Source organism: Rhinichthys klamathensis, unplaced genomic scaffold (genome assembly GCF_029890125.1).
Source record: "Rhinichthys klamathensis goyatoka isolate OS25496 unplaced genomic scaffold, OSU_Roscu_1.1 h1tg000454l_1, whole genome shotgun sequence".
Lineage (NCBI taxonomy): Eukaryota > Metazoa > Chordata > Actinopteri > Cypriniformes > Leuciscidae > Rhinichthys > Rhinichthys klamathensis.
The window spans coordinates 345,001-359,702 of record NW_026606946.1 but is presented as its reverse complement, the minus strand read 5'-3'; the positions used below and the strand labels follow the sequence as shown (position 1 = coordinate 359,702).

Sequence of the window (14,702 nt, the reverse complement as noted above, 5' to 3'; positions counted from 1 at the left end):
TACATACATTTACAATGGAGGGACAGAAAGCTCTCGGACTAAATCTAAAATATCTTAAACTGTGTTCTGAAGATGAACGGAGGTCTTACGGGCTTGGAGCGACATGAGGGAGAGTCATTAATGACATCATTTTCATTTTTGGGTGAACTAAGCCTTTAAGTCAGCAGGAGCTATGAACGTACAAACTGTTGAGGGCGAAGTAAAGAAGAAGAGAAAGTACTTTTCCAACAAGTGGCGCATCGATGACGACAAAATGCAAACAATTCGTTCGTTACAGGAACTACAATTATTGTAGAATATGACCGAACACAATTCTACCTTGGTCTCGCAGGCTTTTTTTCATATCACTTTTTTTTTGCCTATATTAATAAAATATGTATTAATGATAAAAAAAAAGAATGTATTGAACCAATCCAAAATATGCTAGTGCACTTTCCTTTCTTTTATAAATTTGAATTCCGGAAAAAGTGGCTGGTAAATTTGGGCATCCACCGGCCACTGTGGTTAATCTCCCACCCTGTGTGTGACTCGGCAGTGTTTATATGGATCATATATGGATCATATGTATTGCTGGGGTTTCTGGGTTTTGGAGGCAGAGTTCAGGGTTTTGTGTTTCTCTGCAGGATCTCCGTGACATGCGGTCGAAGCTTCTGAATCGATGAACACACAAGAAAAAGGAAAAATCAGAAGGAAACATTAGAACAATGCAGAATTACCTGGTAACACACTTTCTGCTCTTTCTGTCAAGTTAAAAATACTTCTGAATTTTCGACCGCATAAAGTTTCTGTCACATTGAACACTGATAAACAGCGATGGAAAGAGGAACTAACACTGATGTTACTTGATCTGCTGTTCTTTCGGTTACACAAATATAACGGAACATGTCTTTATAACTTATTACTCAAGCGTTATTTTAAAGTCCCCCTGTGGTGTAAATCCAGTTTTTAATGTTGTTTATGTGTCTATGTGGTGTTTTTAATACGCTTTAAGACAAACCATGTGTAAGTTCATAAGTCGACAGCATTGCTGAGTATTTTCTGATTAAAACTGCAGTGAACCAAAGACAGTCTCAAAAACACGGTTTGAAATCGCTGGTGTTTCTGACGTCACAAACGACCTTGTAACCAATCAGATCAACGTGTGATCGTCAACCAGTGGATCTCTGAGCTGAGGGAGTGAGTGGAGGCGGGGCTCATTTGCATATTCATAGAACCGTGCATAATAAATGAGGCAAGGGTGTCGAGTTACATTAGAGATATTTAAAGGCATGAAGAAAAAAAAACTTTTAAAGATGTCATTTTGGTGATCAAAGATGAGTTTTAAGGGATAAAATTATTGACTACAGGAGGACTTAAATAGTTAAAATGTCAAGAGTGCAAAAAACCCATATAAAGTGATATATACTCTATACTGAATTTATCATCACGAAATGTAACTATATAATTGTCCAGCTCTAATCTGCTAAATTCAACTAGAAGGCATGAAGATTTTAAAATATTATAACCATTATGTATAGCTGCTTTAAAACAATGTGAATTTAAACCAAATGGACCGTTGGATTTGCTTTTGTGCGTTTTCTTTTCCGTGTTTTGTGTTTGTTCTTGATGTGAACAGGCCTTGAGAGTACATATGAAGTTTATATAAATATATTTCTTACTCTGTAGATTTGATAGCGCGTGCTCCAAACCCTTCATAGCTTTCGCCTGGTTACTCCTGAACCGGGCCAAACCAAACTCCTACAGGAAGAAGAGACACACCGCTAAAGTTTAATGCTGACAAGAGCCACATTTCACTCCAACACAGGAACTTATGGACGTTTAGTAGCAATGCATCGATACGAAACTTTTGGCCGATGGCGATAACTGATAATTCTTTATATTTGAGAGCCGATATATTGGCTGATAAATGTAAATCAGGGTTCTTACACACACTGTAAAATGAAATTAAAGGACTTTAAGCACTACTTTTTTGGTTTTCAAGGACTACATCAATCAGAGATCTCACTTATCAAACAATATCTTCATATCAAAAAAAAAAAATGGTACGAATAAAGTGCAGCACAAGCGATGGCTGTGGAAACTTAACCATTGAAATGATACTATGATAAAGATATCGCTTTCCTTATTCAAACTGATTCTTCCGCCCATGAACATATGATTGACCTGAAGAATTAAAGCGTCATATATATCATATACTTGAATAATTATATGAACAATATCACACTCATAGCCATGCGAAGACGGGCGGCAGCGTTTAGTTCGTGTGAGAAGATTGTTTTATCGATTAAATTAAACACTAATTTCACACATTGTCTTTCAATAATTGAAGTACTTCAAGCTTTTTAAGCACCTTGTACGAACCCTGATTTAAATCTTTTTATAATTTTATCCTGATTACAAAAACTAAAGTCTCACCATTAAAATTATAATGATTTATGTCGCTTATACAACAGATTTGCACTGCTGAACATGTCGAACTTTACTGTGTTTTGAAGTGATTCCAGTAATATTTCAAGCAATTTAAAACCATCATGTTGAACAGTGTGTATCTGAAGTGTCTCCGCTGAAGGAAATAATGAATTATTTTATCAGCTTTAATATATCGGACAAATTTTCTTATCAGGCCGATAACGATAACATTAAAAATGAACATATATCGGCTGATACTGATATGGTGACGATATATCGTGCATCTCTACCGTTTAGGTCAACTTCCAATCTCTAAATATCTTTTCTCTGTAACACTTTACAATAAGGTTCATTAGTTAACATTAACTAATAATGAACTGCATTTATTATTCTTTGTTAAATGTTAATTTCAACATTTAATAATACTTTATTAAAATCTTGTTAACATTAGTTAATGCACTGTGAACTAACATGAACAAACAATGAACAGCTTTATTTTTATTAACTAACGTTAACAAAGATTAACAAAAACAGTAACAAATATATTGCTCACAGTTACTTCATGTTATTAATACATTAACTAATGAACCTTATTGTAAAGTGTTAACCTTTTCTCTCGCTTGATTTTTAGTGTTTGGGCATTAGTTGTTGGCGAATGCAGGAAGGTGACAGGAAGTGTGTGTGTGTGTGTGTGTGTGTGTGTGTGTGTGTGTGTGTGTGTGTGTGTGTGTGTGTGTGACCTGTATGGGTCTGGAGAGGCCGAAGACTCCTGATGAGATCCAGGCTTCCCTGGTGATCCGAGTCCAGACAGGCCGGTCCCGCTCGCCGAGAAACACACAGCGCTCCACGACACGCTGGTGACACACACACACACACACACACACACACTGCAAGTTTTGTTTGTCATTTAGTTCTTATTGTACTGCTGATTGTTTGCTTGTCTTTTGTAATTATTGTGAGGGCCCTTTTCTAACATTAGTTCACCTAGTATTAGCATATTACATATGAATATGATCACATCCAGATGGAACTGGGTAATATTCTGATGTTCCAGTCCAATCTGCCTTCTGACCTGTAATGCTGAATGCCTGAATCATAATCACACACTGTTGGTTCGAGAGGAGAACTGAGCGACTGAGTCTGGGTTCTCACAAGCTTTCTTTCTCCATTCAGTCACTGATCGAGTTTTGGTTCCTGTCGCCTTTGTTGCCATTGGCTTTTGGCTTGCTTACTTGGGGACATTAAATTTAACATTTAATTTAATATTCAACAATAATATTGCTCTGCCTGCATTGACACCATTATACAAGAACTGAACTGAGCTGGACGATGACATTACGGTTTTCTCCAGAGCGCCTATATATACAGGTCCTTCTCAAAAAATTAGCATATTGTGATAAAGTTCATTATTTTCCATAATGTAATGATAAAAATTAAACTTTCATATATTTTAGATTCATTGCACACCAACTGAAATATTTCAGGTCTTTTATTGTTTTAATACTGATGATTTTGGCATACAGCTCATGAAAACCCAAAATTCCTGTCTCAAATTAGCATATTTCATCCGACCAATAAAAGAAGTGTTTTTAATACAAAAAAAAAGTCAACCTTCAAATAATTATGTTCAGTTATGCACTCAATAGTCAATACTTGGTCGGGAATCCTTTTGCAGAAATGACTGCTTCAATGCGGCGTGGCATGGAGGCAATCAGCCTGTGGCACTGCTGAGGTGTTATGGAGGCCCAGGATGCTTCGATAGCGGCCTTAAGCTCATCCAGAGTGTTGGGTCTTGCGTCTCTCAACTTTCTCTTCACAATATCCCACAGATTCTCTATGGGGTTCAGGTCAGGAGAGTTGGCAGGCCAATTGAGCACAGTAATACCATGGTCAGTAAACCATTTACCAGTGGTTTTGGCACTGTGAGCAGGTGCCAGGTCGTGCTGAAAAATGAAATCTTCATCTCCATAAAGCTTTTCAGCAGATGGAAGCATGAAGTGCTCCAAAATCTCCTGATAGCTAGCTGCATTGACCCTGCCCTTGATAAAACACAGTGCACCAACACCAGCAGCTGACATGGCACCCCAGACCATCACTGACTGTGGGTACTTGACACTGGACTTCAGGCATTTTGGCATTTCCTTCTCCCCAGTCTTCCTCCAAACTCTGGCACCTTGATTTCCGAATGACATGCAAAACTGAGCAACAGTCCAGTGCTGCTTCTCTGTAGCCCAGGTCAGGCGCTTCTGCCGCTGTTTCTGGTTCAGAAGTGGCTTGACCTGGGGAATGCGGCACCTGTAGCCCATGTCCTGCACACGCCTGTGCACGGTGGCTCTGGATGTTTCTACTCCAGACTCAGTCCACTGCTTCCGCAGGTCCCCCAAGGTCTGGAATCGGTCCTTCTCCACAATCTTCCTCAGGGTCCGGTCACCTCTTCTCGTTGTGCAGCGTTTTTTGCCACACTTTTTCCTTCCCACAGACTTCCCACTGAGGTGCCTTGATACAGCACTCTGGGAACAGCCTATTTGTTCAGAAATTTCTTTCTGTGTCTTACCCTCTTGATTGAGGGTGTCAATGATGGCCTTCTGGACAGCAGTCAGGTCGGCAGTCTTACCCATGATTGCGGTTTTGAGTAATTAAACAGGCTGGGAGTTTTTAAAAGCCTCAGGAATCTTTTGCAGGTGTTTAGAGTTAATTAGTTGATTCAGATGATTAGGTTAATAGCTCGTTTAGAGACCCTTTTCATGATATGCTAATTTTTTGAGATAGGAATTTTGGGTTTTCATGAGCTGTATGCCAAAATCATCAGTATTAAAACAATAAAAGACCTGAAATATTTCAGTTGGTGTGCAATGAATCTAAAATATATGAAAGTTTAATTTTTATCATTACATTATGGAAAATAATGAACTTTATCACAATATGCTAATTTTTTTAGAAGGACCTGTATATAAATGAACTAAATTAATAACTTTTTTACAACAAAATGAAACATCACATCACTGGACTGTGACGCTATTCTCTTCTGGAAACACACTTTGTTGCATTATTTTCCTGATATCTCTGTAAAGCTGCTGTCACGATCAGTGAGAGTGCCCATCACTGCCACCAGAGGGCACTCCACCCCGGACTATTGTCATTCCCTAATGAAACTACATTTCCCATAAGTCTCTGCCTGGACTCATCATCCCTGACTGCATCCGCCTGTGTCTCATAACCTGGTTTAACTCACGCTCACGGTTTTCACACTCTTGCCCTGCGAAGTCTTGTACGTGTAACACTGCATTTCTGACCGTTCCCGTCTCACCAGTTCTCGTCTCACCCGTTCCCGTCTCACCTGTTCCCGTCTCACCCGTTCCCGTCTGACCTGTTCCCGTCTCACCCGTTCCCGTCTGACCCGTTCCCGTCTGACCCGTTCCCGTCTCACCCGTTCCCATCTGACCCGTTCCCGTCTGACCCGTTCCTGTCTCACCCGTTCCCGTCTGACCCGTTCCTGTCTCACCCGTTCCCGTCTGACCTGTTCCTGTCTCATCCGTTCCTGTCTGACCCGTTCCCGTCTCACCCGTTCCTGTCTCACCCGTTCCCGTCTGACCCGTTCCCGTCTGACCCGTTCCCGTCTCACCCGTTCCCATCTCACCCGTTCCCGTCTCACCCGTTCCCGTCTCACCAGTTCCCGTCTGACCCGTTCCCGTCTGACCCGTTCCCGTCTGACCCGTTCCTGTCTCACCCTCTGGGTTTGTTTGTATTGTTTGTACTGTTATACGGTTTATGATCTTGGATTTTCCCATTAAAAGCTGCATTTGGATTCTCAACCTTCGTGTCTCGGAGTAGTTCGTTAAAGCTGCATTGAAACAATCTGTATTGTAAAAAGCGCTGTATAAATAAATACATAATCAAACTGTCAATTCCTCACTGAATAACTTTAAATATTAAATATGACAAGTGGATTTCTGTCATTCTTTCGTAGAAATACCTTTACAAACACGAGCAGCATTTCCAAGCATCTACTTCATACTTTCATTTACTTTTGCACTTGAAAGCGTGTTGATTATTTCTAAATGAAGTGTATGTGCGTGTTGTGGTTTACCATAAACGTGGCATGATTTATGTTCCAGGTCATCGTGGTGAGGCTTCTGTTTGCGGGGTCGACGACTGAGTCCTCGATGATGTAAACCGAACGCGACAGGTTTCCCGGGAAGACGCGCTCCGCCCAGCGAGGCATGCGATTGGTCTTCGTGAAGAGCCGTCGGGACAGGAGCAGGTTATCTGACGTCACCTCGCGAAAAACCACGTCTTCTGTCAGAACATGAGTGCTGAGAGGAACACGGTAAAAACATGGGGAAAAATAATCAATTTGCAACTTTGGCAACTTGGTTTTGAAACACTTAAGTGACAAAATCTGACAAAAAGTCAAAGACTGTGAACTTAACGGCTTTAATGAGGGAAAGAACTACAATCTCATGATGCACTGCGAATGACAATCAAATTAATTATTAATATAATAATAATAATTAATTATGCATGTAGATATATTCTATATTTTTTATTGCAAAATATACACACACCTAAAGGATTATAAGGAACACCTGTTCAATATCTCATTAATGCAATTATCTAATCAACCAATCACATGGGAGTTGCTTCAATGCATTTAGGGGTGTGGTCCTGGTCAAGGCAATCTCCTGAACTCCAAACTGAATGCCAGAATGGGAAAGAAAGGTGATTTAAGCAATTTTGAGCGTGGCATGGTTGTTGGTGCCAGACGGGCCGGTCTGAGTATTTCACAATCTGCTCAGTTACTGGGATTTTCACGCACAACCATTTCTAGGGTTTACAAAGAATGGTGTGAAAAGGGAAAAACATCCAGTATGCGGCAGTCCTGTGGGCGAAAATGCCTTGTTGATGCTAGAGGTCAGAGGAGAATGGGCCGACTGATTCAAGCTGATAGAAGAGCAACTTTGACTGAAATAACCACTCGTTACAACCGAGGTATGCAGCAAAGCATTTGTGAAGCCACAACACGCACAACCTTGAGGCGGATGGGCTACAACAGCAGAAGACCCCACCGGGTACCACTCATCTCCACTACAAATAGGAAAAAGAGGCTACAATTTGCAAGAGCTCACCAAAATTGGACAGTTTAAGACTGGAAAAATGTTGCCTGGTCTGACGCTTGTCTGACGAAAAATGTTGCCTGGTCTCATTCTGTCTCGATCCAACAGAAATCGAGACATTCAGATGGTAGAGTCAGAATTTGGCGTAAACAGAATGAGAACATGGATCCATCATGCCTTGTTACCCCTGTGCAGGCTGGTGGTGGTGGTGTAATGATGTGGGGGATGTTTTATTGGCACACTTTAGGCCCCTTAGTGCCAATTGGGCATCGTTTAAATGCCACGCCCTACCTGAGCACTGTTTTTGACCATGTCCAACCCTTTATGGCCACCATGTACCCATCCTCTGATGGCTACTTCCACCAAGATAATGCACCATGTCACAAAGCTCGAATCATTTCAAATTGGTTTCTTGAACATGACAATGAGTTCACTGTACTAAAATGGCCCCCACAGTCACCAGATCTCAACCCAATAGAGCATCTTTGGGATGTGGTGGAACGGGAGCTTCGTGCCCTGGATGTGCATCCCACAAATCTCCATCAACTGCAAGATGCTATCCTATCAATATGGGCCAACATTTCTAAAGAATGCTTTCAGCACCTTGTTGAATCAATGCCATGTAAAATTAAGGCAGTTCTGAAGGCGAAAGGGGGTCAAACACAGTATTAGTATGGTGTTCCTAATAATCCTTTAGGTGAGTGTATATGAAACTCGAAAAATGAGAATATCGTGCAAAAGTTCATTTATTTAGGTAATTCAACTTAAAAGGTGAAACTAATATTATAGACTCATTACATGCAAAGTGAGATATTTCAAGCCTTTATTTGTTATAATTGTGATGATTATGGCTTACAGCTTATGAAAACCCCAAATTCAAAATTTGAATATTGTGAGAAGGTTTTCATAGCTGTAAGCCATAATCATCACAATTATAACAAATAAAGGCTTGAAATATCTCACTTTGCATGTAATGACTCTATAATATATTAGTTTCACCTTTTAAGTTGAATTACTGAAATAAATGAACTTTTGCCCGATATTCTCATTTTTCGAGCTTCACCTGTATACCCAGCTAACACAGAACGTTCCCCTAACGTTATGTTCCCGTTTGGATATTATTTTACCACCATGAAAGAAAGAATGTTCCCAGAATGTTTCAGGGTAGTTATTTTTAAATAACCTGAAAAAAACGTATACAGTCCGTTTTACAAACCAAAAACTAACATTCTATTTCCGCTAAGAAAACTTAACGAGCTAACCAAAAACAAACCTAAACCAAAAACGTTCTGGGAACATTAAAATAACGTTTTACAAACCAAAAACGAATGTTTTCTGATAGTGTATGTACCCAGCTAAAAAATTGTGGTTCCCAGTTTGTAGAACGTTATTCTAACGTTTCCAGAACTCTCTTTTAAAAAAAAAATTGGGTAGCTGCTAGTAAAGTTTTGTTAATGGAACGTTAGTTTTTGGTTTGTAAAGTGTTATTTCAACGTTCCTCTAATCTTATTCTAGCGTTCCCAGAATGCTCTTTTTTTCTTTTACTTTTTCTTTTTTAAGGTTTGTTTTTAGTTAGCTGGGGAAGTTTTCTTAACGGAAATAGAAAGTTAGTTTTTGGTTTGTAAAATGTTATTCTAACGTTCCTAAAAAAGTTTTTTTTTAAGGTTTGTTTTTGGTTAGTCGGGAAAGTTTTATTTGGTTAGTTTTTGGTTTGTTAAACTTTTTTTAACGCCCCCCTAATGTTATTCTAATGTTCCCAGACCTTTTTTTTAAGTTCGTTTTTGGTTAGCTAGTAAAGTTTTATTAACGGAAATAGAACGTATTTGGTTTGTAAAACGTTATTCTAACGTTCCCAGAACTTTATAAGGTTTGGTTTTGGTTTGCCAGCAAAGTTTTCTTTTTCGGTCAGTGTGTACCTGTATGGGTCAGTGTGTACCTCTATGGGTCAGTGGGTCAGTGTGTACCTGTATGGGTCAGTGTGTACCTGTATGGGTCAGTGTGTACCTGTATGGGTCAGTGTGTACCTGTATGGGTCAGTGTGTACCTGTATGGGTTTGGGTCAGTGTGTACCTGTATGGGTTTGGGTCAGTGTGTACCTGTATGGGTCAGTGTGTACCTGTATGGGTTTGGGTCAGTGTGTACCTGTATGGGTCAGTGTGTACCTGTATGGGTTTGGGTCAGTGTGTACCTGTATGGGTCAGTGTGTACCTGTATGGGTTTGGGTCAGTGTGTACCCTGTATGGGTTTGGGTCAGTGTGTACCTGTATGGGTCAGTTTGTACCTGTATGGGTTTGGGTCAGTGTGTACCTGTATGGGTCAGTGTGTACCTGTATGGGTTTGGGTCAGTGTGTACCCTGTATGGGTTTGGGTCAGTGTGTACCCTGTATGGGTCAGTGTCTACCTGTATGGGTTTGGGTCAGTGTGTACCCTGTATGGGTCAGTGTCTACCTGTATGGGTTAGGGTATCTCTGCCAGAAGGCCGTGGACACCTGCTCCCACACGCTCTTGATGTCCGTCTCACTGAAGAAATGCTTCCCCATCACGAGCCCAGCAGAGCCTGAACACACAATCAAACAAACACTTCCTCTTTTCAGCTTCTCTTCTATCATTTTAGACCTAAATACATATAAAATATGCTGGTATTAAATATGCTGGTACTAAATGATTATCTTATTCATAGATCATGGTATTTACATGGTACAAAAAAATTGGTAACACATTATTTACAGTGTCCTTATTACATGTACTTACCATAGTAATAACAGTAAATTATGCATAAATACATGCAACTAGGCCTAACCCTCAACCAAACCCTAACCCTACCCTAACTCTATTGTAAATGTAGGCTATTTGCTTAATATTACTCAGTATTTAAATATATAATTACACTGTAATGACACCCCCAAAAAAAAAAAGTGTGACCAATTTTTTTTTAAATGTCAGAAACTATTGTACTTTGGCGGAAAAGTACGGTTGCCATGGAGATTTCAAAAACGTCTATCGACCGGAAATAGTATTAGGAGATAAAAACACAGATAAAAACATATATAGCCGGACCACACAGAATCAGCCATTAAGAAACACACTGAAACTGTCAATGTTCAGAGCCTTATTAGAGCTTATATGATGATACATTCATGTTAAACGGTTTTGTCGTTTATCCTCCGTAATCCGCTTTAGCGGAAAAACAACCTACTCCTCTCCTTTATAAAGCGATTATTAGTCAGATTTAACTTTAATTACAGCTCTTAAATGAACCCGTTTCTCTCTTTTTTATGTGTATTAATTTTTCAACATTATTATCAACACTTTTATCCGTCTATTGCCCAAATAACGCGTCACACCATCAGCTGCGCGTGCACGAGACACGAGCGAGACAAACATATGAATGCGAATTATCCCGAATAGTAGCCGATTAAACACGGATATAAAGTGTGAAGCAGAAACGTATTTTACTTAGTAAATTCACTCACTGAGATCCTGCAGCTCCGCTTCAAAATCACCGACATCCGCTGCATTTCCGCCCTCTGTGCACGCGCACGTGCGCGCGTCCGTCGACGTCAAAAGCAATAAGAGTAAAATGAACAAGTATTATTACTAGGTGTAAGCAATCTTAGTAATGTTCTAAAATCAGCTATGTAATTATATATATATATATATATATATATATATATATATATATATATATATATATATATATATATATATATATATATATATATACACACACACATACGTATATATAAATAACCCACAACAAAAAAGAAAGTTTGAATATATAGTAGCCTATATATTGTGTGTAGACCTATATATATAAAATTTTAGTAATGATTTATGTATATAGGGTGTATATATACAGTGAGGAAAATAAGTATTTGAAGACCCTGCTATTTTGCAAGTTCTCCCACTTAGAAATCATGCAGGGGTCTGAAATTGTCATCGTAGGTGCATGTCCACTGTGAGAGACATCATCTAAAAAAAAAAAAATCCAGAAATCACAATGTATGATTTTTTAACTATTTTTTTTGTATGATACAGCTGCAAATAAGTATTTGAACACCTGAGAAAATCAATGTTAATATTTGGTACAGTAGCCTTTGTTTGCATTTACAGAGGTCAAACGTGTCCTGTAGTTGTTCACCAGGTTTGCACACACTGCAGGAGGGATTCTGGCCCACTCCTCCACACAGATCTTCTCTAGATCAGTCAGGTTTCTGGGCTGTCGCTGAGAAACACGGAGTTTGAGCTCCCTCCAAAGATTCTCTATTGGGTTTAGGTCTGGAGACTGGCTAGGCCACGCCAGAATCTTGATATGCTTCTTACAGAGCCACTCCTTGGTTATCCTGGCTGTGTGCTTCGGGTCATGTTGGAAGACCCAGCCTCGACCCATCTTCAATGCTCTTAACTGAGGGAAGGAGTGGATTTTTTGTTCCCCAAAATCTCGCAATACATGGCCCTGGTCATCCTCTCCTTAATACAGTGCAGTCGCCCTGTCCCATGTGCAGAAAAACACCCCCAAAGCATGATGCCACCACCCCCATGCTTCACAGTAGGGACGGTGTTCTTGGGATGGTACTCATCATTCTTCTTCCTCCAAACACGGCGAGTGGAATTATGACCAAAAAGTTGTATTTTGGTCTCATCTGACCACATGACTTTCTCCCATGACTCCTCTGGATCATCCAAATGGTCACTGGCAAACTTAAAGGCGTAACGATATGACGCAGCGCCTGAAAATAGTTCCGTTGTGTTGACGGAAGGTGGCCTATTTGTCATATCATTACGCCTGCTGCACTCATGGTACGGCAGTGAAGTGTCTTGATTATTACGCAGGAATGAGAGTATAGTTCCTAGCCATATCAGCCTAGAAAATCGCAACTTTACATTTTCCGTCGGTCTTAGTGCACGATGTAACTACAGAAGAGTCAAGTTTTAAATAGGAAAAATATTGAAACTCTTTGGTCATTTTTTTTTTTTTAGAAATGCTAATGGTCTTGTCCACTTCAATGATGTATGCTAAGCTATGCTAAAAGTGGTACCGCCAGAACCGGAGATCGGCTGAATGGATTCAAAAACGGTAAAACTCAACAGTTTAACTCTGGGGGAGTTGTAAAATGAGCCTATTTCCAAAAAAAGTGGAGTATCCCTTTAAGACGGGCCTTGACATGTGCTGGTTTAAGCAGGGGAACCTTCCGTGCCATGCATGATTTCAAACCATGACGTCTTAGTGTATTACCCAACAGTAACCTTGGAAACGGTGGTCCCAGCTCTTCTCAGGTCATTGACCAGCTCCTCCCGTGTAGTTCTGGGCTGATTTCTCACCTTTCTTAGGATCATTGAGACCCCACGAGGTGAGATATTGCACGGAGCCCCAGTCCGACGGAGATTGACAGTCATGTTTAGCTTCTTCCATTTTCTAATGATTGCTCCAACAGTGGACCTTTTTTCACCAAGCTGCTTGGCAATTTCCCCGTAGCCCTTTCCAGCCTTCTGGAGGTGTACAATTTTGTCTCTAGTGTCTTTGGACAGCTCTTTGGTCTTGGCCATGTTAGTAGTTGGATTCTTACTGATTCTTCTTCTTCTTCTAATTTATTGGCGGTTGGCATACCAATTTGGTGCATTACTATGGAGCTAGAAATGAGTCTTTATTACATGCGAGAAAATAAATGATCTGAGAGAAGAAAAAAAAAGTTTGAGAGAAAAAGTTATCACACTGATAGCAAAAAAGCATTTCATGAAAGAAAAAATAATATTTGAGAGAAAAAGTTTTTATACCAATAGCAAAAAATAATATTTGAGACTAAAAAAAGTTTTGAGAGAAAGTATTTTCTCATAAAACATAAAAAAATATACATTTAAAAAAAAAAAAAATTATTTCTGAGGGAAAAAACTTTTTCTCAAAATAAATCTCAAATATATATATTTTGCTATCAGTGTGAAAACATTTTCTCAAAAAAAAAAAAAGTGTTTCTCTCAAAACACTTTTCTTTGCTCTCGATGCAATTTTTTCTCTCGTGTCAGGATTTTGCTTTAGCTGTGAAAATTGTGTCATGGGCGGGGCCACGTTCTTTTTTTTCTATTGGAACGTTCCTATTGGCCAGTCGGGTGAGCATCGTCTTGTCTTGGGAGTCAAACTGAATCATTTAACGATTATCATCATTAAGGTTTTTCATATTCTTACTGATTGTATGGGGTGGACAGGTGTCTTTATGCAGCTAACGACCTCAAACAGGTGCATCTAATTTAGGATAATAAATGGAGTGGAGGTGGACATTTTAAAGGCGTCTTTGAGGGTCAGAAATCTAGCTAATAGACAGGTGTTCAAATACTTATTTGCAGCTGTATCATACAAATAAATAGTTAAAAAAATCATATATTGTGATTTCTGGATTTTTTTAAATTTAGATTATGTCTCTCACAGTGGACATCACCTACGATGACAATTTCAGACCCCTCCATGAACTTGCATAATAGCAGGGTGTTCAAATACTTATTTTCCTCACTATTTATTTTCCTCACTGTATATATATACACACAATTGATGTTGTGTTGATATTGATGATATATATATATATATACAATTAAAATCATAGTCAGAGCGACTGATTTACTCAGATCACATAAAACATGAATGCAGAAAATAATGTAAGTGATCATGTAAAAAAAAAAAAAACTGAGGAAATCACATTTTCGGGTTGCTGCAGTTTTCACTTTAACCACTAGATGGAGACGCGATTCCACTTTTAAAACTAATTTATTATCGCCGCATCCGAGCACTAAAATAATATCCTCTGTCTAAATCATGAACGCACTCTGCACATCAAACACACTTTCATTAGAAGCAGTTTTAACTGTGTATAATACATGATTATTTATAAATAAAGACATTCCGTCATTTGTGTGTCTCTTTTAGGAGTCTTAAATAGGCTACACAATTTAAGAAACAACTTAAAACTTATCTGCTAAAATGTTTAATTGATGATGTTGTGTGGACACCGGCAACAGTTCAAACAAACACGTGAATAATATGAAAGTATGTAAATGTGTTTTAATTGTGGTCGTGTGTGGATGAAGGACGCATGTGCAGAAACCCCTCATCATCCTCATCCTTCAGTCTGAATCTCATTACAGTCTCACAACCTCCAGAGCAACAGCAACACACACACACACACACCTGTC

The 14,702-nt window shown here is 39.3% G+C and overlaps 2 protein-coding genes across 3 annotated transcripts in view; one reads left to right on the top strand and one right to left on the bottom strand.

Annotated features, from left to right (window-relative positions):
- Positions 1-527: 527 nt before the first annotated feature.
- Positions 528-11,071, bottom strand: prelid1b (PRELI domain containing 1b). The gene is made up of 6 exons (XM_056236607.1): positions 10,997-11,071; positions 9,972-10,080; positions 6,497-6,722; positions 3,150-3,263; positions 1,659-1,737; positions 528-650 (listed from the first exon to the last, which is right to left on the bottom strand). Exons 2-6 carry the CDS (start codon positions 10,061-10,063, stop codon positions 559-561), a joined length of 603 nt encoding a protein of 200 aa, XP_056092582.1. The 5' UTR covers positions 10,064-10,080; positions 10,997-11,071; the 3' UTR covers positions 528-558.
- The window catches only part of LOC130071741 (atrial natriuretic peptide receptor 2), a 40,322-nt gene continuing 32,225 nt past the window's right edge, over positions 6,606-14,702 (top strand). Inside the window, exon 1 of one of the 2 annotated variants that reach the window (XM_056236601.1) lies at positions 6,606-6,736. In XM_056236601.1, the coding sequence (XP_056092576.1) occupies positions 6,716-6,736 (21 nt within the window). In that variant the 5' untranslated portion in view covers positions 6,606-6,715. Of the gene's footprint in view, positions 6,737-14,398 lie in introns of those variants that run through there. The other variant, XM_056236600.1, reaches the window with a different exon arrangement.

Coding starts and splice junctions, on each gene's coding strand:
- prelid1b (XM_056236607.1), bottom strand. CDS start 10,063: ATGGGGAAGCATTTCTTCAGTGAGACGGACATCAAGAGCGTGTGGGAG. Junction 6,723..9,971: donor AGATACCCTAACCCATACAG/GTAGACACTGAC, acceptor TGTTCCTCTCAG/CACTCATGTTCTGACAGAAG. Junction 651..1,658: donor CGCGCTATCAAATCTACAGA/GTAAGAAATATA, acceptor TCATCGATTCAG/AAGCTTCGACCGCATGTCAC.